At 43.1% G+C, this 20,483-nt stretch overlaps 2 protein-coding genes and 1 long non-coding RNA gene across 3 annotated transcripts in view; 2 read left to right on the top strand and 1 right to left on the bottom strand.

Moving 5' to 3' along the window:
• Nucleotides 1-1,258, top strand: part of CUNH11orf53 (chromosome unknown C11orf53 homolog) — a 49,188-nt gene extending 47,930 nt beyond the window's left edge. Inside the window, exon 7 of the mRNA XM_027412318.2 lies at nt 554-1,258. Coding sequence (XP_027268119.2) covers nt 554-955 — 402 coding nt within the window. The 3' untranslated portion in view covers nt 956-1,258. The remainder of the gene's footprint in view (nt 1-553) is intronic.
• A 5,031-nt stretch (nt 1,259-6,289) lies between these two features.
• LOC113835634 lies at nt 6,290-11,089 on the bottom strand. Its single transcript, XR_004769614.1, has 2 exons — nt 10,948-11,089; nt 6,290-10,782 (listed from the first exon to the last, which is right to left on the bottom strand). It is a non-coding gene; the product is annotated as an uncharacterized LOC113835634 (long non-coding RNA).
• A 525-nt stretch (nt 11,090-11,614) lies between these two features.
• Nucleotides 11,615-20,052, top strand: Colca2 (colorectal cancer associated 2). The gene is made up of 5 exons (XM_027412176.2): nt 11,615-11,793; nt 12,468-12,562; nt 16,298-16,352; nt 17,681-17,910; nt 19,387-20,052. Exons 1-5 carry the CDS (start codon nt 11,712-11,714, stop codon nt 19,759-19,761), a joined length of 837 nt encoding a protein of 278 aa, XP_027267977.1. The 5' UTR covers nt 11,615-11,711; the 3' UTR covers nt 19,762-20,052.
• The last annotated feature ends 431 nt before the right edge of the window (nt 20,053-20,483 follow it).

Raw genomic sequence — 20,483 nt, 5'->3', positions numbered from 1 at the left:
CTTTTATAGAAAACTGTAAAGCCTCCTGCCACAAAAGAATGAATCACTGAAGGTGGAATTTTAGACAATAAGGGTGGGTCAGGGAATTAACCTTGTTCTGTGACAAGAACTTTCACGGGCCTTTGTTCATGTGATATTTGCAGCGACTCAATTTTGTGCCCCATTTCACAGATGAAGGACTCAGAGGGTGCTAGGTGGTACAGTGAATGAACTCAGTCCACCCCAGAGAAAGTAGTGTTGAGGAGGTAGGGAGCCCCCTATCACACATCGTTCTAGAGCCTATATCGTTGGAGGACTACTCCTCCCAATGGGAATCATGTATTGCTTTCTGCTGCTTGTGTAAAGAGGAATGCAGGTCCCAGAGTAACACCCTGGAGTAGAAATTAACCCAGATTCCCCTGGCTTGAGTCAAACACCGGAGGGTAAAGCTGCCTGGGAGGTGGGCTTCAGCAGCAGCAGCAGGAGGGTTACGAAGGCTTCGCTCTGGCGACAGCGCTCTATCCTCAGAGCATCAACTAAAGAATAATCTGTATGCCTTTGCCATTCTCCTCAGAGAGACTCCTGGGAACAGACAGTGTCGGATGGACTCAGTCAGCCAGACCCTGTGCCTGCCGATGCCCTGCAGACCCTGCCACCCAGCACCAGTTGCCTCTCCCAGTTGGAGTCAGGAAGCAGCACCCAACACAGGAGCATGGGATGGGGGGCATCCCTTCCTGGAGCTCAACCCTACTCGCTGCATGCATTGGAAGATCTGCACCACACGCCAGGGTACCCCGCCCCATCTTCATACCCCTTCACTTCTTTCATGACAGTGTCAAGTGACCTCCAACCCAAGGTGGTGCCCCTCTCCCCAGAGGAGGGCTCAGACGCATCTTCCCTTCATGATCCTTCACCTTGGACGAAAGAAGATGGCAGCATGGCCTGGGGCTCTTACGAATGCCGGAGAGCTTACTGAGACAGCAAGCCAGAGGACTTCTTCGTTCTTATGGAAGTTGGATTCTGTGTCCACAGATTCTTCTAGGTGTGCTAGTTCAATCAGAACTGGATTTTCAGCTTAAGCCTCAATTCTGTCCAGTGCTAATTGACAATGGCATTCGTGTCTGCTCATATCCACTGTAACACCCCTGCCACTATAATGTCCTTGCAAAACACTACAATGTCAATCAAATACTTGGTGGATCACATTTTAATGAGACAATCTTACAAGAAGGCCACTTTAGAACTTTGGTAACTCATTTTATTCTGAATTTTCTGTTATCTTTAAAGCATCATTTTTGGCACTTGTTATTTTTCTTATATTACATTAAAAACTTTAGCAGATCATAAAACACAACTATTTTCCTGTCTAATTTTTATTAGTTATATACTATGTGTATTTAGCAAAAGAAAAGGGAAATGGTATAATGCAGCTTGGAGCATGTAAAACAAAACTCATTTTATACACCATGTATAAAATGTGCACTGTTATACACATTTCCCTTATTACAGAGACTTGTAAAGACCCAGTAAAAAAAATTGGCACTGGATATAAGTGCTTTATTGTCAATAAAATAGGATGAGGTCAAGAGACTGGCTTTATAAAAGTAGAGTTTTGCCCAGGGTGTCCAAATGCTATTTCAGAATCCCCCACCATAAAAGGCTAATCAATGGCAGCCTCAGTTAAACTAGGCAGAATATGACTAATGAAATAAATTTATAGTCACCAGAGTGCCTTGTGCAATGGGAATCCAATGATCAAAACCCAATTCATATACTTCAAAAATAATGCAGAAGGTAGAACTAGACTATTGCAAGCAACAAACAGGGCACCAAGAGGCAAGGGGGTGGTTGGGGATGGGCACATCGCCAGGCAAGAGTCATCAATAACACATTCAGCATTTTCCAGCTACACAAAGGAAGTCCTCTGTGGCTTGTCATTGAGAGATGGATAGCACGTACCATATACAAATACTGACAGTCTGCCTCCAGTGAGTCTGAGAGGTGTGGATTCCTTTGCTGAGATGAGTAATCTCCACTTTCTGGAGTGGTTACTTGTGGGCCATGCACCTTATAAATGACCTACACACACCTTGACTTTGTGGATGCATAAACCAAGGCCCAGAGGCAACACTGACATGCCTCCTCCAATCTTCTTCCACAATCATTTCTTTACTTCCTTCTCACACCTTTCAGAAAGAACCCTCTGGCCCCTCCTGTGTCCCAGAAGCCAAGACTCTTATTTCCCACCCAGGTCTTAAAACTCCTTTTTGGTCCAGTTCTTCAATAGCATCCCCAAAATTTCCTCTGCTATTGTCTCATTGTTTACCTCAGTTAGGTGTATGGGGGCGGGGATCTGCAAATTCAAGTCTGGGTATTAATTCATACTTAGCTGTGAGTAGCAGATGTGTCTCCTTCTCTAGTCTTCTGGTGGTGTTTTCTGTCTAAGCAAACCACCCTAGCTTATAGACTACCAACAGAAATGTTGAAGTTAAAAGCCTTCCTCTTACTTGGACTCAAAGCTCTCTCCTTAGAAAGTATTTTTGTGGGAACAAAGGAACAATGAGCTCTGGTGTCTGTGGTATAACACTCTCACAGGTTCCCTGAGTATGATGTGTTACTTCAATATGCTTGTTCTAATTTGCTTTCCTTTGCTGTGGTAAATACCATGGCCAAAAGCAACGTCAGTTGGTGTGGTCTTTACAGCAACTTGAAGTCCATCATAAAGGAAAACCAGAGCAAGAACCTGGCGGCAAAGACCATGGAAGGACACTGCTTTCTGGTTTGTTCCCCTACGGTGCTCCCAAGTTTTTGCTTGTATTTATACACCCAGAACCTCCTGCCAAGGGTGACACCACCCACAGTAGACTGGACCATCAAGAAAATATCTCCACAGATTTTTGTGCAGACCAATCTGATAGAGGCATTTTCTCAGCTGAGGTGTCCTCTTTCAGATGATTCCAATATGTGTCAAGCTGACAAAAAAACTAACCAGCACATTGCATGAACATTATGCAATGACTCAGATTATGATGGTTAGCATACCAATGACTTCAAAAATTTATCTTGTCTTGGTAGTAAGACATTAAAATCCTTTCTTCAACTATTATAATAAAAATAAGGGAAAATCATCTCTTCTAGGTCTTTTGAGATGTAAACTGTTACTATTGGTGCTAGTCACACTACTGTGCAAAACCTACCTCTCCTAACTATAACTTTGTACCAATGACCAACTTCTTTCCTAGCCTCTCCTCTTCCCCACCTCAGTCTCTATTAATCATTACTTCTATCTCTACAAGGTCAAATTTTATACAATGTACACAAATTAGATTATGTAACACTTGTCCTTGGGCTCCTGACTTATTCCACGTCATGTGTTCCCCTAAGATTCACCTATATTGTCTCCTGTTTATGGTTGAGAAGTATTTGTGTGTGTGTGTATGTGTGTGTGTGTGTGTGAGAGAGAGAGAGAGAGAGAGAGAGAGAGAGAGAGAGAGAGAGAGAGAGAGGGAGGGAAAGGGAGAGGTAGGAAGAAAAGGAGGGAGGAAGAGAGAGAAAAACAGGGAAATTTCTTTATCTGCTCATCCCCTGATGAGCACTTGGATTGATTACAGTTCTTTAACAGCAGAGATTCCTCAAAACATTAGAAACACAACTTCCGCCTAACCCAGCAACTGGGTATACACTAGAAGTAAATGTCGGCCTGCTCTCTGTTTTGCTCAGTGTGTGCTCACAAAGAGAAGCTGGCAACATCCACTACAACAGAGGAGCACTGTTCTGGTTCCCAGTAGCCTTCTGTCATCCAGTTATTACTCAAACCTGAGCATCAGGCCCCCATGCTGGAAAGAAGGGATCTGAGTCCTTTTGTAGATTAGGAATCTTCATGAGGGCTCCAGAGACAGTTTTCTAGATTGGTTGTGTAAGCTTCTTAATAACTGTATTTATATAGTCCTAAGCAGGGAAATTTACTAAGTAGTAATAAAACAACATTGTTTCTGTAAAAAAAATATATATGCATATATATATCCTCATAATTTTAATATTTGTTTGGTTATTATGTTCATTATTCATCATCTTGGCTCACTTTTAATTTATCTAGTCAAATATTATATTTATTTATCTTGTGGTACTCTGAAGATACATTGGTTCTCAGACAAATAGAACCTGTCAATCAGGCCTTGAAGCATAAGAGGAAAATAGAGCACACAAAGTTGTCTACGTCCTTCTTAAAGTGCCTAACTTGGAGCCGGGCGTTGGTGGTGCACACCTTTAATCCCAGCACTCAGGAGGCAGAGGCAGGCAGATCTCTGTGAGTTCAAGGCCAGCCTGGCCTACAGATCGAGTGCCAGGATAGGCTCCAAAGTTACACAGAGAAACCCTTCAGTATCCACAAGGTTAACCTATAACAGGGAAGACATACACAAATCATATTCCATCTATTATCCATTTAAGCTGTCTGGCCTATAGGAAATGGGAGGGAGTAAGACTGAGACTAATAAATTCCAAGAAGTAAACGACTTTAAGGATTCTGTTTATCTTTATGTGTGTCACTTTCATATATCCTAATTTGTTTTATTGCTCTGGTGTTGCACGAAAATTAAATGACCCAGAGACAGACATTGGGGTTCAAGCTTCAAGCTGAAGATAAGCAAAGCATATCAGCCAAGCATTAGTTCTTACCTCTAGCTCAGGCTGAAAGGGCTAATCCATGAACTCTACACCAAGCCTCAAACTGCTGCCTCTCCTCAGTGTGGCTCGAGAATGAATGCCAGCTCTGAGAACCTGTTCCTGCCTTAAATATCTCTCATGAGTCCTGAGATTGAAGGCTTGTGACCCCAAGTGCTGAAATCATCATTGTGTGAGCTGTTTCTCTTTAGGACTGGATCAATTTTGTGTAGTCAATGTGGCCTTGAACTAACAGAGATCCCTCTACCTCTTATTCCTAAATCCTGGGATTAAAGGTGTGTGCCTAGCTTCTATGGCTTGTGGCTGACTTTGCTTTTTGAATCCTCGGGGAAGCTTTAATAAATCATAAATAATATATCACCACACTCTGGAAATGTCTTATTAGAATGGAAGCAAGCTACAAAGTTATGGTAGGGAAATTAATCATATTTCCCTATGATATTTCCTATTCAGCATGTGGATATTAACCACACCTTTGCTTGCACAATACCATAATGTGGAAAAAATGCATTCCTCTCTCTCCCACCTCAAACCTGGTGTCTTCTGACTCATTGCCTCTCACGGAAGAACTAAAGAAAACTATGAGGCTCAGCTCAGAATGCCGTCTCTTTTGGGTCTTGCCAGGAATCAGGACATATTTATGTTTAAAATAGATAAAAATGGTAAGTTCAAGCTCAACCTAATTAAGAAAAAAAAACAGAAGTCAAAGGTGAGACTTAAGGACCAGCAATAAGGCTTAGCAAGTGAAGCCTGCTGATCTGAGTTCTAACGCCAGGTCTCACGGGGTAGAAGGAGAGAACCGACTCCTGGAAGGTTTTCTCTGACCTCCACACATGTACTGTGACACATGCACACACCCCGTATGCACACACCCCACACACAAACAAATAAATGCATGGGATAAAAATTGTTAAGTGAAATTTAAAATCTGCCCATGCAAAGCCTGCATTTTAGACAATCACCCATGAATCACTGTAAACGACACAACATGCTGTTGGAAGTGTTTGCATTTCTTTTACAAAGTAATTCAAACCTCAAAGAATGAGAGAAGAAAACCATATCTTTACTTTGTTTATTTAATAAGTACTTTTCAATGATCATTATGACTTTCCACAGATGAGTTAATAATGCAATGACATGGTAGTACTGAAGGGCCCCCAAAAGAAAGTACACAAAGGGAAAAGTCCACAAAGGGAAAAACTAACCTCAACAGTAAGATATGTGCTTGCATACAGAGATGCATATACAGTTTTTAGCCCCTGACTCTGTGGATGACACCTCTCTAAAACAAGTTGACCATGGATGAATATTAAGCATTTGTGGGCACATTCTTGAGATGGCTGATTAAGTATTTTAAAATATCTTTAAAAAGGAAAATTGCTCCAAAGCTACACAGAGAAACCCTGTCTCGAAAAACCAAAATAAGAGGAAAATTGATGAACTTCTGAAATAATATAAAATATATTGCTATGTTGTTTAATAACCACATGTACTATGGGATATTGCTAAGAAGACATATAAATTAGTTATTTGGGGTTTAATATCTCTTGTGTGATTAAAGCAAACACAATAAACCAGAAACTATAATCTCCCAGTGTCAAACTAAATAATAATACATTTTCCATACTTATTTTCAAACCCTGGCATCATGTTTTATTAGATCTGTGACATATAAACATCTTTTAACAATGACCTCTGATGAAATAAGACACAGAGGTTTGCAAAATGCAATGCATTGTCAGTAGATTATGAGAACAGGAGAAAAGCTACACATCCCAAAGGAAAATCTGTAAACCAAAGAAATAATATGTGTTACATTAAGAGAAATGATAGACTTTTCCCTTAACCAAATATCTAGAGTGGAATAATCCAGAAGTTCTAATGCTTAGTAGTTCATAAATGTATGATCACTCAGCCATTTTATTCCTCACCCTGGGTGATACATTCACAATTTTCATGACAGTATTCTCTACACACTTTTATATGTTAGGAAATGGTACAATAAAAATGTTTTAAGTAAAACAGAAATGTTACAAGCAATATATTGTTATATTTGGGTCAATTATGTAAACTATCATCATAAGTTTTTCTTAGTAAAGTCTAAATTCTGAATATATACTATGAGGGAGAAACTATGTACAAAATCTTACATCACCTGCATCTACTAGCTTCTTGGCTATTTTCACATGGACCAAATGTGTATCCTAAGGACCAATAAATACTTCTTTCTTCTATGTATTCAACTTTTGGGAACTTGATATTTCCCACAGCATTCAGTAACAGTGTCCCAAATTCTAGGTGGCAAAAGAACTTTGCATTACTAAAGGGCTATAGTCAAATTTGGAAGGAATAAACCACACCTTTCCTTATACCAAAGATCTTTTAATATGTACAAGTCTAAGTTTAATAAAACCTACTTTGGAGGGAAAAGCATAATGCTGTGCAGTTATTCTCATACAAAAGACCACCAATATTTTTCAGTTTTCAGTTAAAAACATTCAACTTTACGCATTAAAAATATCCATTCTATTCACTGCAGGCACTGCAGACTGACTTTATGAAAGACCAGTGAGGAACTAAAGAATTTCTGACCTTGGGCATGGAAAAGCAGAGATCTGAAAAGCTGATTTATGAAGAATGGGAAAAGCTGGGGACAGTGGATTTCAGGAATGGTTTGAGTGGAAAGCAAGCACTGATTGGTCAGAGGAAACAACTATGGTTACTGAATAAATGGTGAATGAATGTGTGAATGAAGCCACAATAGGAAAGCAGCAATGTGCTTAGCGTGGTAGAACAGAGCCATTGCGGGTAGGAAACCAAGGCTTACTTATCTTCATATTCCTGGTACTCATTGCCCTGCCTGGTATATACCTGGTGCTCAAGAAACATATAGTTGGCTTATGGATCAGTCACTCATCACTCCATTTAAAGATTCCAATAATGGCAAAATATGCCTTACAAATAGACCCACAGAAATTTCTATGATCCAGCAATAGAATGACAAGCTAGACAGCCACTGACCAAGATGTCAGTCCCTCTCAGCATGTCAAGGTCTCTTCTAACACCCAACATTGAGATACTGTGGTATAAGCAAAGGAGCCTGTGACAGCCCATCAGACCCCACAATTTCTTACTCCACCAAGCAACAAGCCCCCAGGAAGAGGGTTCGGTTCCAACACGCAAACCACAATCAGCATAATGAACAGCTTGTCTTCACCTCTAGCCAGTTGCTTCTTCTATGTTTCTAGAATATTTTCATATCAGTATGCTGCAGTCATAAGCTCCTTGAACAAACTGATAATACAGCAAGGACTTGGGAGTGAGACTTAGAAAAGTTGGAACCCCAGTTCTGTCATTTGTGTGCTTGCTAAACTTGGCAAGATGTTCATCCCTCTAAGTCAGCTTCTTCAATGGTATGGTGGGAATGCTGCACAACATAGGTCTCACACCCAGGAAACAACAGATGAGAACTTTAAATAATCTTCTATGAGCTGGAAATGTAGGTCAATTGTAGAGGGCTTACCCAGCATGCCCTGGATTCTATCTCAGCACCAAAATGGATGGATAGATAGATGGATGAATGGATGGATGGATGGATGGATGGATGGATGGATGAGCAAGCAAGAAGAGTACCCAGTTCTATAGGTATTTGGAATCTCTGGGGGAAAATGGCTGGTTACTCTGGGTATCTTCCTCTCTCTTCTCTCTCTCTCTCTCTCTCTCTCTCTCTCTCTCTCTCTCTCTCTCTCTGCCTCTCCCCCCTTTCTCAGACACACACAGATATGAAAGGGGGCCCCACTGAGAAAGTATTGTCTCTTGCCTCCTCAAACATGGCTTTTGGCTCTGAAATGTCAGTTCTGGGGCTCTTCAGTTACAAGAACAAGAATCAAAATTCCTTAATGTTTGGTTGGCCTGTAGTATAGATGGCAGGGGGAAGATTCTGAAAATGGGCCTGATGAAATAGTTTTCTGTAGTTGCTAGCATCAATGTCCTTGATGTTGCCAAGGGAAAACTGTGGCCTCAGGCCACCTCTGCCCATTTATATGTGTATGGAGAGCTGAGGAAGAACATTTATTCTGAAACAACGAGACAGTGCTCCAGAATAGGGCAAAGAAAGGCACATATAGAACCAGAGAGAGAAAAGAGTGCAAGCTGGAAGCAAAGAAATGCATCAATAGAAAGAAAAACAAGGGTTTAGAAAATATGGGGAAGAACAAACAAAAAAGCCAAAGGGACAAAGAGGAAAGCTTCTTAAAAGCGAGCCAAAAATAAGACCAAGACAAAAAGGAGAAAAGAGACCATGGAAAACACTGCATGCAGGAAGAAGTGGTGCCAGGGAAGGGTTTCCCTCAGACCCTAGAACCCTTCCCTGGCCTGGTCCTTAGGCCTGGCTTTGCAGAAATAGACTCCAGTAGCTGATAAATGCCAGCTGAACCAAATACAGCCACACCTTACTCCACCCTCCACCACTAGATACTACCTCAAGTGTCCCAAACCTTGATCCTCTCCCAGATATGTGGCTCCACCTGCCTGACACACAGTTCGACTCATCATGCTTTTATTATCCCCAGAAGCCCTTTTAGCTGAGTTGATTATTATATCCTATATCTAACACACTATATTTGGTACATTTTAATTTTTCAGTTTTTTTCTAAAGGTCTTTGAAACTAAAGCTTACTTTCCTTTTTCATTTCAGAGAACTCAAGGATTAAAAAATAGAGAACTGTACTATCATGTTGTCTGCAGTTCTGGAAATATCTAGTTTTGTTTTTTGTTTTTGGGGTTTTTGTTTTTTGGGGTTTTTTGGGGGGGTTGTTTTTTTGTTGTTATTGTTGTTTTTGCAAAGGAGGACCCTTCTGTCTCTCTGTGGAGACTTGGCCTGGCATTCTACTTCACCCGAGTCTCTCCCATCTTTCAAATCACAGGCCAGAGAGCAACCCAGGCAGAGCTTGGGAAATGTGCATCAGCACAGGTCCGAGTTACACATGAGGAGTTCAATGAGGCAGCTTGACTCTAAATTCCCCCTACCTCTCTCTTCAGAGCCTTCGAAATAAACCCCATATCCTTCTCTAAAACAAGCAGGGGTGCTATGAGGCAAAAAGGCTAGGGTGCAGAGGAAGAAGGGGGGGATCTGGAATGCCGCAGTGCAGTGATGGAATCCCAGCCTAGAGAAATCTCAGCCGGCCAAGGGCAGTGGTGACGATCCACAGGTCTCCAAGGAGTAGAGGGAGGGCTGATGCACAGGGACTGCTTGCTGGAAGCCCAGTGTCTGCGGCCTAGTAGGTGGGAGGATGGACCAAGAGGGAAGCCCGCAAGCAGTCAGGCAGGGTCAGGGGAATATGAAATGCAAAGCTTAGGCCTCTGCTGTCCTCTGGCCTGCCACCTGGGCCCAAAGTGGCCACTTGCTGTGCCACACCCACTGGCTGCCATGTTCACTTTCCAAAACCTGAGATTTCTCCCTTAAAATAGAGATTGGACAGGTGAGAATCCTTGTGGCTAGCCAGCCTGGCTCGGATGATCCCCGGGGAGTAGCCTAGGTCAGTGGGGGCTTCTGAGCTACCTTTGAGGCAGGAACATGGAATATCTTTGAAGACACCTGCTCTGTCTGTGGGAAGGTGGACAAAATGTTGAAAATAGAGAAAAAGCAAGGGTCAGGACCCAAAGGCCTCTCACTCCCTGTTTCTCTGGACTCTCTGTGGGGTGCCTGTGTGCAGGATTTCTGCAGAAGATAGTCCATTTTGTTAAACCTTTGAATATTCAAATTGAAAGTATCGCGCAATCATTGATTGTCAAATCATGGGTTTCTAGAGGTTTTAAATACTTGGCATGAGGGGGGAAAAACTCAAACCTATACCCGAAGGTATAAAACATTAATTCTGTGTGTCTCCTACTCCAGGGACCTGGGTGCTGCCTCGTGTTTTGTGAAACTTTAAAAATGTCGCATCTCTGCCTTTCTCCCTGCACAGGAGCCCTCCTAGGTTTTGAGTCTCTGAAGCTGCAGCATCCAGTCTCCAGCCCAGCTCCTGCTGACCACGATGTCGGGTAACTTGGCTGCTTCTCCAGGGGTCGGGTCATGAGGGCCAGGGGTACTTGGATCCGGGTGTATTTCCTCTGCTTTTCCTGCGTATAACAGAGAGTCACAAAGTCAGAGCAGGACAGTCAGGGCCGGGCATGGATCCAGAGAGGGTGCGGGCCCGCTGTGTCGGCTCCCGCTGGGTAAGGGCAGAAGCCCAGAGGCCCATCTGGCTGCTCCGGACAATTGCGTACCCCAGGCCCCTGCCCGACCTTTCACTTTTCCACCTTGTCGTCCTGGGAATTGCAGGCGCCGATCTTGTGCGCCCAGAAGCGGCGGCGGGGGGAGCTAGAGGCTCACGCTGAGCCCTGGACTGGAGCAAGAACGCATCCGGCAGGGAGCTGGGCTGGGGCTGTCTCCGTGTGGACCCCAAGGCGCGCCCGCTGCCAGCAGATCCCAGAGCCGAGCCAGGGAGTGGGGATGGGAGCGAAGGAGACTGGAGCGGAGAGGGCGCGCCCTGGCACTACCGCGGGACACCGGATTCCCAGGATCGGGAAGAATAGCGCACCAGATTTCCTGCGGGATCCTAGCTCTCAGGATCTGGCTTGTGGGTGGGGGTCTCCCAGATGTCCAGCCGCGGTCCCTGCACTAACCAGGCGAGGCGCTGGCGGCCTGGCATTGTGGCCTGACGCCCAGGCCAGGGGCCACTGCGCTCCACCCCGCCCTGTGCGACTCCCAGGCGCTTGCTCTAGGGTCAAGGACGGGGCGGGCAGGAGTCACCCTGGGCTTCTGAGACAAAGCCCCCTTGGAAAGGGCATCTGCCCGGTCTAACCTGGCCTAAAAAACCAGCAGACCTACTCACTGCGCTCTGCCGGGGGACCCCCAGGCTGTCACCGGTCCCTCCCAGCCGACCCCCGCCTAGCGCCGCCGGCCACTTGGGCTCTCCCAGGCCACCCGGCTCAGCTCTGCCGGCTCAGGGGCGGCCCCTTCCGGAGGGCGGCCTCCAGGAGACTGCGCGGTCCTAGGAAGCCTCGGGATGCCTTTACTCAGACCTGCTCTAGCTGGAGAACTCTCCACAGCACAGTTCTCTGAGAAATACCTGTCCCGGAAAGGGAGGGGTGGGTAAAGAGATGAAGAGAACGTCAGGGTCCGAGAGTGGAAGGAGAAAGAGGATGAGGAAGAAGGGAAATTAAAGAAAGGAAAGGACTGACGGGAGGAAATCCCCTGGGCTTGGTCCCTTTTCTGGGATCAGTCCAGTAAGTCCCTCACAGGGTCTGGACAAACTGCCCAAACCTCTGATCCTTGTATGGGGGCGTGGGGAGGTGTGCTGGCTTCCAGACAACATGAATATTATGGTGAGGTGGGTAAGGTGAGCTGTTGTGAATCAGAGAGCTCCCCCAGGTCCGCAAGCTCAGCCAGAACCCCAAATTTTACTGTCTTAGCCAAAATAGTATATTTGCTGGACCTGCCTCCACATTCCAGAGTAGCACGACTTGTACTGTACGAGGATGAGGCCCAGCTAGGGGTGAATGACTTAATAGATGCCCATGGGAACTGCTCCCACTAAGACCTTGAAACTGCAGCCTGTCTTCACCTGTTCAAGTTTGAGAAATGTGGGTGCATATATATATATATATATATATATATATATATAATATATATATTTCTCTTTGTGTTCTTCAAAGATAGAAACTTGGCCTTGACTGTCCTAGCTGTATCAATGGGACCCTCACTGTACCCCTTGACACCCAAACTTTGGGATTGACCCCTGACCCTGTTGCCTCTCCCCCAGAAAAACCGAAGGTGTATCAAGGTGTCCGAGTGAAGATGACAGTGAAAGAACTACTGCAACAAAGAAGGGCACACCAGGCCACCTCAGGGGCAACCGTAAGCACAACCCCCCCTCCCCCACTCCCAAGTCCACCTCAGGCCTCATTCAACACGGTGTCTGGGAACATATAGAGGCCACCCACAAGCACAGCCCTGGTTCAGGGATTCTTACAACTTCTGTTCCCAGCTTCGCCCCAGGTTACCACAGGCAGCCACAAAACCATGTGGGGCGTGGTATAGGGCTCAGGGTTGCGAGAGGCTCTTCGCTCACTATTCTTAGTTGCGTGTGGAAGGCTTGTTGGTCCTCTGCAAGGGAGAGAGGCAGCCAGCAGGTAAGTACATTGTTACAGTGTTAAGATACAGCCCCCACAGACTCATAGAAAAATCTCTCCCAGAAACCCTCCTAGTTTCTCTGTAACTTAGTCTCTGAGGTCATTTATGTGAAAAGTCACCAGTCACTGGATGTCTCCAGAAGAAAAGGACCCTGTCTCTAAAATATACAGAACTGTTACAAAACTGATCTGGGCTGTCAAAGGGTACCCCACCACTCCGCACATACTACTAGAGTGCTCGGGGCAGCTGCAGAACCATACATGCTAGGTATGGTTGTCCACCAAGAAGAAGTTCAACTCGAAGAGCCTTCGGCATAACACTGTTATTGCTTGTTGGTAGGTATAGGTGTGGAGGGAGGATCAGAGAGCTAGTATTCCAATCACATATATTAGTTATCACTGGTCCCCATCTACAGGAGGCATTGTGTGTGTTCCAAGTAGGACTTTATGAAAGGGTCTTTGGCACCTCAAGCAATGGCAGGGAGAAACTATGCAGGAATGATGAGATAGGTTCCTGAGCCAGAGGAACTGGATTTAGTTCTCAGTAACTCTGTGCCTCATATCCACCAACCTTCATTTATTCTCTTTTGTCTGTCCCCCTCACCTTTCATTTGAAAGCCAATAAGGCTGTGTAAGGGTTAAACGAGTACTTAGAACAGTTTCCACAGTCTTTTCCACAGTGAATTCACAACAGATATTATTTGGGAAAGATCACCAAAATAAATTCCAAGCAAGGATGGATAGCCAGGACACACTAATGTGTATTATACTTTATGCTCAGAACTTAGAGTTCAAGTATGTTTGCTATGATTTGGTACATACAGCTAGGGAGATTAGTTATCTCCATATGCAGACTTTCAGGTAATGTAGAATGTCCTTATATTGCAAAGAGGGACTTCCATTGGTTCTTTTCAAGATTTATTTATTTTTAAATAACTTATTTTAAGCACTTTTGTACATTCATTATTCCATTTGGTTGTAATGATCAGATGACATAAATTGATCAGAAATCTGTATTCCTCCATGATAGCTAAGATCCCAAGTCTTGACGTTGACAACAGGCTAAAGCAGAGCTGAGATAGTCTTATTTTTCAGTATTGCCTTCTCTAAACTCATCATACTAAGCAACAGTTTAATAACCTCAATAGTTCACAGCTATACCAATAATAAAACTAGGGCCAAAGAAGCTGGAAAGGGCTTTTGCAGACAAAAATCAACCAGCCAAGGTGTTTACAAGGAGTCTTGGTACTTGTCAGAACTCTGCTTCATCTGTACCTAGAGCATCCATCCTATTTAGGCAAAGCAATGCTATCACTGTTGGTGTGACCACTGTGGACTCATTAGCAGAGTGGGGGGTAAGAGGAAGTATCTAACCAGGTTCTGTTCCTGAGCGAGTTCTGATTTGACATTTTCTGAGTTCCCTCTGAGAAGGAAAAGGGACTTTGGAAGCGTTATCTATCAAGAACGTAACACTGCTTGCTGGATATGCTCTGCTCTGCTTCCTGGGAGGTTCTCACTCACACCTGCCCTTTCTAGCACTCAAGAGTCACACATATAGAACTGCAATAGGAGACCCAGATGTGAATCTCTTTCTGAGAGCAGTGAGAAGGATGTGGGATTCTGGGGCTGCTCCAATAGTGTACCCAGCCAGCAAGAGTGGTAGATACCATCCCGGGGAGAATAATGTGTGCCTGCTTCATGCAGACCTTCCTAGTTTAACAGAGACTGTATCCAACTTCATCCAGTGTTAAAAGATATCTCTGGGAAGCAGTAATCCAAGGAGAGAATTAATTGTGCCAAATATTGCAAAGCAAAAATAAATCTGTCTTGGTTTTTGCTATGAATTCAGAGTAGTATCTGAAATTTTAAGAAAGCAGTCATGAATGGTGGTTATAGGCCGAGGTAGATATTCAGGTCTCAAGTGTACCAGAAGAAACTATGCATGTCAGACTGGTAAATTTAATTTTAAAAACTTATTTCAGCCATATCAGATTACACACACACACACACACACACACACACACACACACACACACACACACACCACTTCTTTGCCTCTAGAGTAAAGAAAAACTTGAGTTAGTGTTTATCTAAAGGTAAAGATAAAAAAATTCTTTTTAGCATTAGTTGTTTTTGTTTTTTAATAGTCTTGATGTGTTTTTATATACTATTGATTGTGACTTTATGTGCTGTTTTAAATCTAAGAGAGAGGAGCCACTCTTTGTATTCTTGAAGTAAAGTAGAAAGTGAACCTAGGGCTAAAAAGATAATATCAGTAGGATATTGTAAACATACCTCCTGGCTTTAACAAGGAAGCAAGCAAGCAGACCAATGGGGGAAGCAGGGGGTTAAAAGCCAGCTCTACAATGAAGCAGATTTTTTTTTAAAGACCCATTCCTTCCAAGTCCTTCAGCTCAAGCTGCAGTCAAATATTTGCATAAAGAGCAGGTAAAGGCTTCCAGCTTCCTGGTTCATGACATTACAGCATGGATCGTTTTCAAAATTAACACACCTCCTGTTTGAGCAGTGGCTGGCTGTGCAGCGCTTGCAGGTGGCTCAGGGAACAGGAGTGAGTATCCCCCTGCAACCCCAGAGAGGTGTGGTGAGCTCGGCTTCCTAGCCCAGAGCAACAACAGTATTCGCTGGTCCCTTTAAACTTTAAAGCCACCACCTGAAGTCTAAAAGAAAAAAATCTTGAATGACTCGGTTAGTATAATTGTCCTTTCAACTGGAAAAGGCAAGCTGCTTAACTTTAAGTATTTGAAAGGCTCAGCCTTCTGAATTCTCGGCATTTATATACAGTAATTTTAAAAAACAAATTATATAGAAAACAGTTTTTCAAAATATGCAAAAATCTGAAATTTTTCTGGTTATGAACTCAAATGTTTGTAGGCTGAATCACTGAATACAACTTCAAGAATTTTCTTTTAGATTTTAAAGACCATAAATGTGAATATTTTAGCTTCTCAGATTTAATAAATCCAGAAACAATGTCTCATTATTATTCATTTCTTTATGGAAAATGACTTCCTGTGACCAAGAAACCAAGTAGTACATACAAACTTTGAGGCAATGTATTAGCTAGTCATAGCTGGGCTAAGCAAATGTGAAGTCTTACTCAATATAAATAAAATTGCTTAATAGAAAGGTTCCTTACTGAGTTTTCCTGAGTTGTTCTACTTCTGCAACAAAAATTAGTTACATTAACCTTTGTCAAAATTAATAACATTTTAGCAAGGAATCTGATGATAGAAAAAGACAAAATCCCCAAATAAGCAAATATAAAATCAAATCTAAAAATATATAATGCTGGCTTTATTTAAAGAAGTCAGTGCTCATAGAAGAAGGAGTTTGGCTTACCGCAGCAGAGCAGGAGAATCCCCTGCCCAGCTTCTCCAGTGGAGATCTGCACCCAGCGCTTGCTTCCCTTTGCTTCATGCTTCTCTTCTTGCATTGACAGCTGCCAGGAAGCAGTAATATCCACCTTCCAGACCCCAGCACGCCATCGTCTGCAGGTCAGTACAGCCAGCTTTACAGTGCCCTCAACCCCTTTCAAAAGTCCACCTCTGAAGCCCTTCAGAGCCTGACTCAGGGGTTAAGAGAGGCACCACCATTTAATTGGAATCCAACCAATCAGAAGGTGACTCCAGATGCAAGCCCAGCAAGGAAAGACAAAGTTTTGCCCTCATTCTGTACTGTCTATTCTGTTCCAAGACTTTGTCCTTCACATTTATCCTAGTTGCTGGTCTCCAAGCAACTCAACTTCATTATGAAATCAAGGTCTGTTTCAGCATTTTGTTGCCTTGGTGTACTTTGAGTTGGGATCAGAATATCCAGGGTGATGCCTTTGCTCTTGTTCATTTAGCGTCTAACCGACAGGGGCTCCCTTCCCACTCTTTACTCTCTTCCCAGAAAGCAGTTCAAACAAGTGTAAGTTTCCCCGGCCCAATATGAATAACTCTATTACATAAACACTCCTTCCTATGCCTCTGCGCAGCTGAGATCTAAGGAGGTCATATAGAAGGAAAGCTGTGCCTATGGCACTTCCCACCAAATATGTCACTTTAACTTAACCTGCGAGGAGCCCCGGAATTCTATAGCCCCTTTAATGGGCTCTCCCTAAACCTCTCCCGTGAGCCTTTGAGACTGATTTTCACACACCGGGCTACTCATTATAACCTGGAAAGGGGGTGATGTTTGTCAGATTATTCTCCTTAGCTTTTTTTTATTTTTCATTCCACTCTCCTCTTGACATTTCCATGAAAAAGACAATTTTTCTCTGTGTTTCAGAGCAAAGTGCTATTAATTTGTACTCAACATCCTAGGCTTCCGGTTTCAGTGAATGCATTACCATTTATGTCATTTCTCAAAACCCTCTCCTCAACAATTTAAGTTACTACATGGAAAGTTTAGGAAAGCAGCAATCCTGAATCAAGAGTATAGTACCAGGTTTCCCAAAGCCCCAAACAAATCTATCTGTGGCTTCAGGGAAGTCTCTCTGAACTGCAGATAGAGTTTAGATGCCATTGCTTTCATCCTCTGAAAGGTGTAGGTGGGTGCTCGCCCTTGAATGTAACATTTCCATGCAGGCTAGGCCACTATGCATTTTCTTTTTAGTTTTACCCTAACCATATTGACAGCCACCTATCATCAGATTTATTTCCCTGGTACTTGGGTTAACCCAAGACAACTAAAACAGTCCAAGTTCCTAAACTGTTTGCTTTTAGCGAATTTTCCAATCACTGCTTCCCCCTTAACATAAGAATTAGAAAAAATTTTTAAAAAACTCTGTTCAAATACACTTTGCAATTTTTAAGCAAAATCATTTCCCTTTCTCTTCTAGGACTGTATTTTGAACCCGAACCAATGTCTTCCACACCCAGTTATTTCCAACCCCGAGAATTTTCCACCTGTGTCTCTTGTGAAGAAAGTCCAAGCTGCCTTGACCAGATCTTTGAGTCCTACCTTCAAACAGAGACACTCCCAGGGCCTTTGCTCAACTCCACGCAAAGTGCTCCCCACTATTTCCCAGACAGCTGTCAAATGGCCCCTTTCTGCTATAGCCAGAGCCTGGTAATTCATCTGCATCCTTCCTGTAACCTGATGGTTGCTAACTGTGGGGTAGAGATGCTTTGTAGAAGGGTTTGCATCATTTCGTGAGAATGCTTACAAATGTTATCAACAAGGAAATAGTCAGGGGAGCACTTAAAGTTCAATGTGTGGGCACCTTGAAGGGCATAAACCTTTGAATACACACTTATTATGATTTCCAAGTAAATGGATGCCTGGCAATAAAAAGGTTCCCTGGTGCTACTCATTTGATGTTTTTTAACATCAGTTAAGAGATCTGTTAATTTGGAAATCAATAGTTTAAACAATGGCCCTTAGAATTTTAAGTCCTTAAAATGGATTGAGGCTATGTGCGCGTGCGTGTGTGTGTGTGTGTGTGTGTGTGTGTGTGTGTGTGTGTGTGTGTGTGTGATACCAAATATTCTAATGATGCCTGGCTTAACTGCTGAATTGGCTCTACTAAATGGCTGGTTTGGTCTGCCATAAGCAAAGGGACATATTTAAGCCTGATAGAAAACAGTCCTGTGGTATATGCCTTTAATCCCAGCACTTGGGAGGCATAGACAGGAGGATTAGGAGTTCAAGGCCAGTCTCAGCTAAATAGTGAGTGGAAGTACAGCCTAGGCTACATGAGACCTTCCCTCAAACAAAGACCAAAAAGTCCTAATCTTTGAAAGAATTTGGGTTTTCTGTTCTTGGTGGATCTCAAATGTTCAGAAATGTGTTCTCTTTAAAATGAGTAAGAATTTTTTTTCTGTTTTAGAGATTTGTAATTTTTTAAGTTTTAAATATAAGGTTTTTTCTTTTAAAAAGAAATGTGCACACTTTTTTCTTTTAGTTTGTCAAAAAGTCTACATAATGGGTAGGCTGAATTTAGAAAAGATGGGAAATTAACTACAGAACATGCATATTTTCATGAGGAAATAACATCCATCTTCCAATCAGCGGCCAAGTCTGATGATTATAAATTTGCTTAAGATGTGGTAGGTCTTTGGCAGCTGGGAGAATACATTGGTGATGTCAGAGGGAGTTTCTCACCTTGAGGTGTCCTAGATGGGCTCTGGAAGACTCAGGTTTTACCTCTGTGTGTTTACCTGGCCAAGGGTATGGAGAAACATCCAAGGTGGCACCTGCAGCTTACACTGTGGGCATGCAGCAAGATTTGATGTGCAGGTGACCCGAGACACAGTGGGATTTTGTGGTTTAAGAACAAAACATCCTGCAAAGTATGGTTTTAACAAAGGAAGGCAGTGAAGCAAGACAATCGATTGTTGGGAAAGAGAAAGAGGACTATAGGATGTAGTGTCGTGAAATCACACAGTCAGAGAATGAGATTACTTCTGAGGACTTAGGTGGATGGCTTGAGCCTTATTTTTACCCCGGATTTTCTCACTTTGCACAGTTAAATCCACACCGCTCAGTTCTTTTGGTCCTGTATAAGTTACCAAGCTTTTTGTTTCCTGGGTTTCATTTCTCTAGACTCCAGGATCGCCTTCAGATTCCTCCAGCCTCTCTGGCTCCTTTGACTGCAGCTATTCACCAGCTCAGCCACCTTCCTACACTCTGGAGAATTACACTTCTCCTCCTCCTCTGGATTCCCTAAACCACAGCCTCCCAGAAGAAGGCTACGCATGCCACCACCATTGGCCTTCTCACACCCAGTACAACCACTTCTCCCCGGCCACCCCCTCCGTCTGCTACTGTGCATCCTGCGAAGCAGAGCATTTGGATGCCGTCAGAACCTCAGAGTTCTTCTCCTATTCCAACACAGACTATGTGGACTTTGCCCCCTCGGCAGCCACCACCAGCGATTTCTATAAGAGGGAAACAAGCTGTGATGCCTGCTACAGTTAGTAAAAGCCACACAGGAACGTGTTGTGGGTATATATGTTTCTCTACTGCATCTAGATGACACTTAAACCTTCAACCCATTCACAAAATATCCCACATATGGTTTACATCTCACTGTTTTCAACCTCCTGATACTAGTGTAGGAATTGTTATAAAGCCCTTAAGCCTGGTTTCCTACCATTCTTGTTTTATACACTCACTGCTAAAATTTTTTATATGGAATTTCCCCTGTGCCTTGCTTCTCAGTGTAACGAACAAACTCTTTTGTAAACTAATAAATAACTTTGTATAACATATGTTGGATTTTGTTTTTCAATTTGCAATAGTGATATCACTTGACTTCAATATTACCCAATTAATCAGGTAGATCACTAACTATAATTGAATAGTTTCATCCAATTTATTTATGCATTTAAAATTATTCTAATATGATGAAATGCCCTGCATGCCATGGGATAGAGCAATAGGTATTGCTAAGAGGCTGAAAAAGGAGAAACCTGCTTTGGCTAGTTGAGGATGTACATCTTGGAGCAACATCAGACAAAGGAATGATGAGTCATTGGTTTCTTATATCCACCATTAGTCCATGGAATGTTAATGTGACCAAAAGCACACACTTTACCTACAGCAATGTTAACATTAAGATAACTCTTTGGCGTTTCCAAAGTACTGTTTTGTACTTTCTCAACAAATATTGATCTTTCATACAATGCAGAGTTTAGATT

The sequence above is a fragment of the Cricetulus griseus genome, chromosome 4 (genome assembly GCF_003668045.3).
Source record: "Cricetulus griseus strain 17A/GY chromosome 4, alternate assembly CriGri-PICRH-1.0, whole genome shotgun sequence".
Lineage (NCBI taxonomy): Eukaryota > Metazoa > Chordata > Mammalia > Rodentia > Cricetidae > Cricetulus > Cricetulus griseus.
This window is presented reverse-complemented; position numbering and strand designations above follow the sequence as displayed.

What these genes read in the sequence shown, in the direction of transcription:
- Colca2 (XM_027412176.2), top strand. Translation starts at nt 11,712, where the DNA reads ATGCCTTTACTCAGACCTGCTCTAGCTGGAGAACTCTCCACAGCACAG. An exon ending in AGGCCACCTCAGGGGCAACC is followed by an intron (nt 12,563 to 16,297) that starts GTAAGCACAACC and finishes TTGCATTGACAG; the next exon opens with CTGCCAGGAAGCAGTAATAT. An exon ending in CAGCACGCCATCGTCTGCAG is followed by an intron (nt 16,353 to 17,680) that starts GTCAGTACAGCC and finishes TTTCTCTTCTAG; the next exon opens with GACTGTATTTTGAACCCGAA.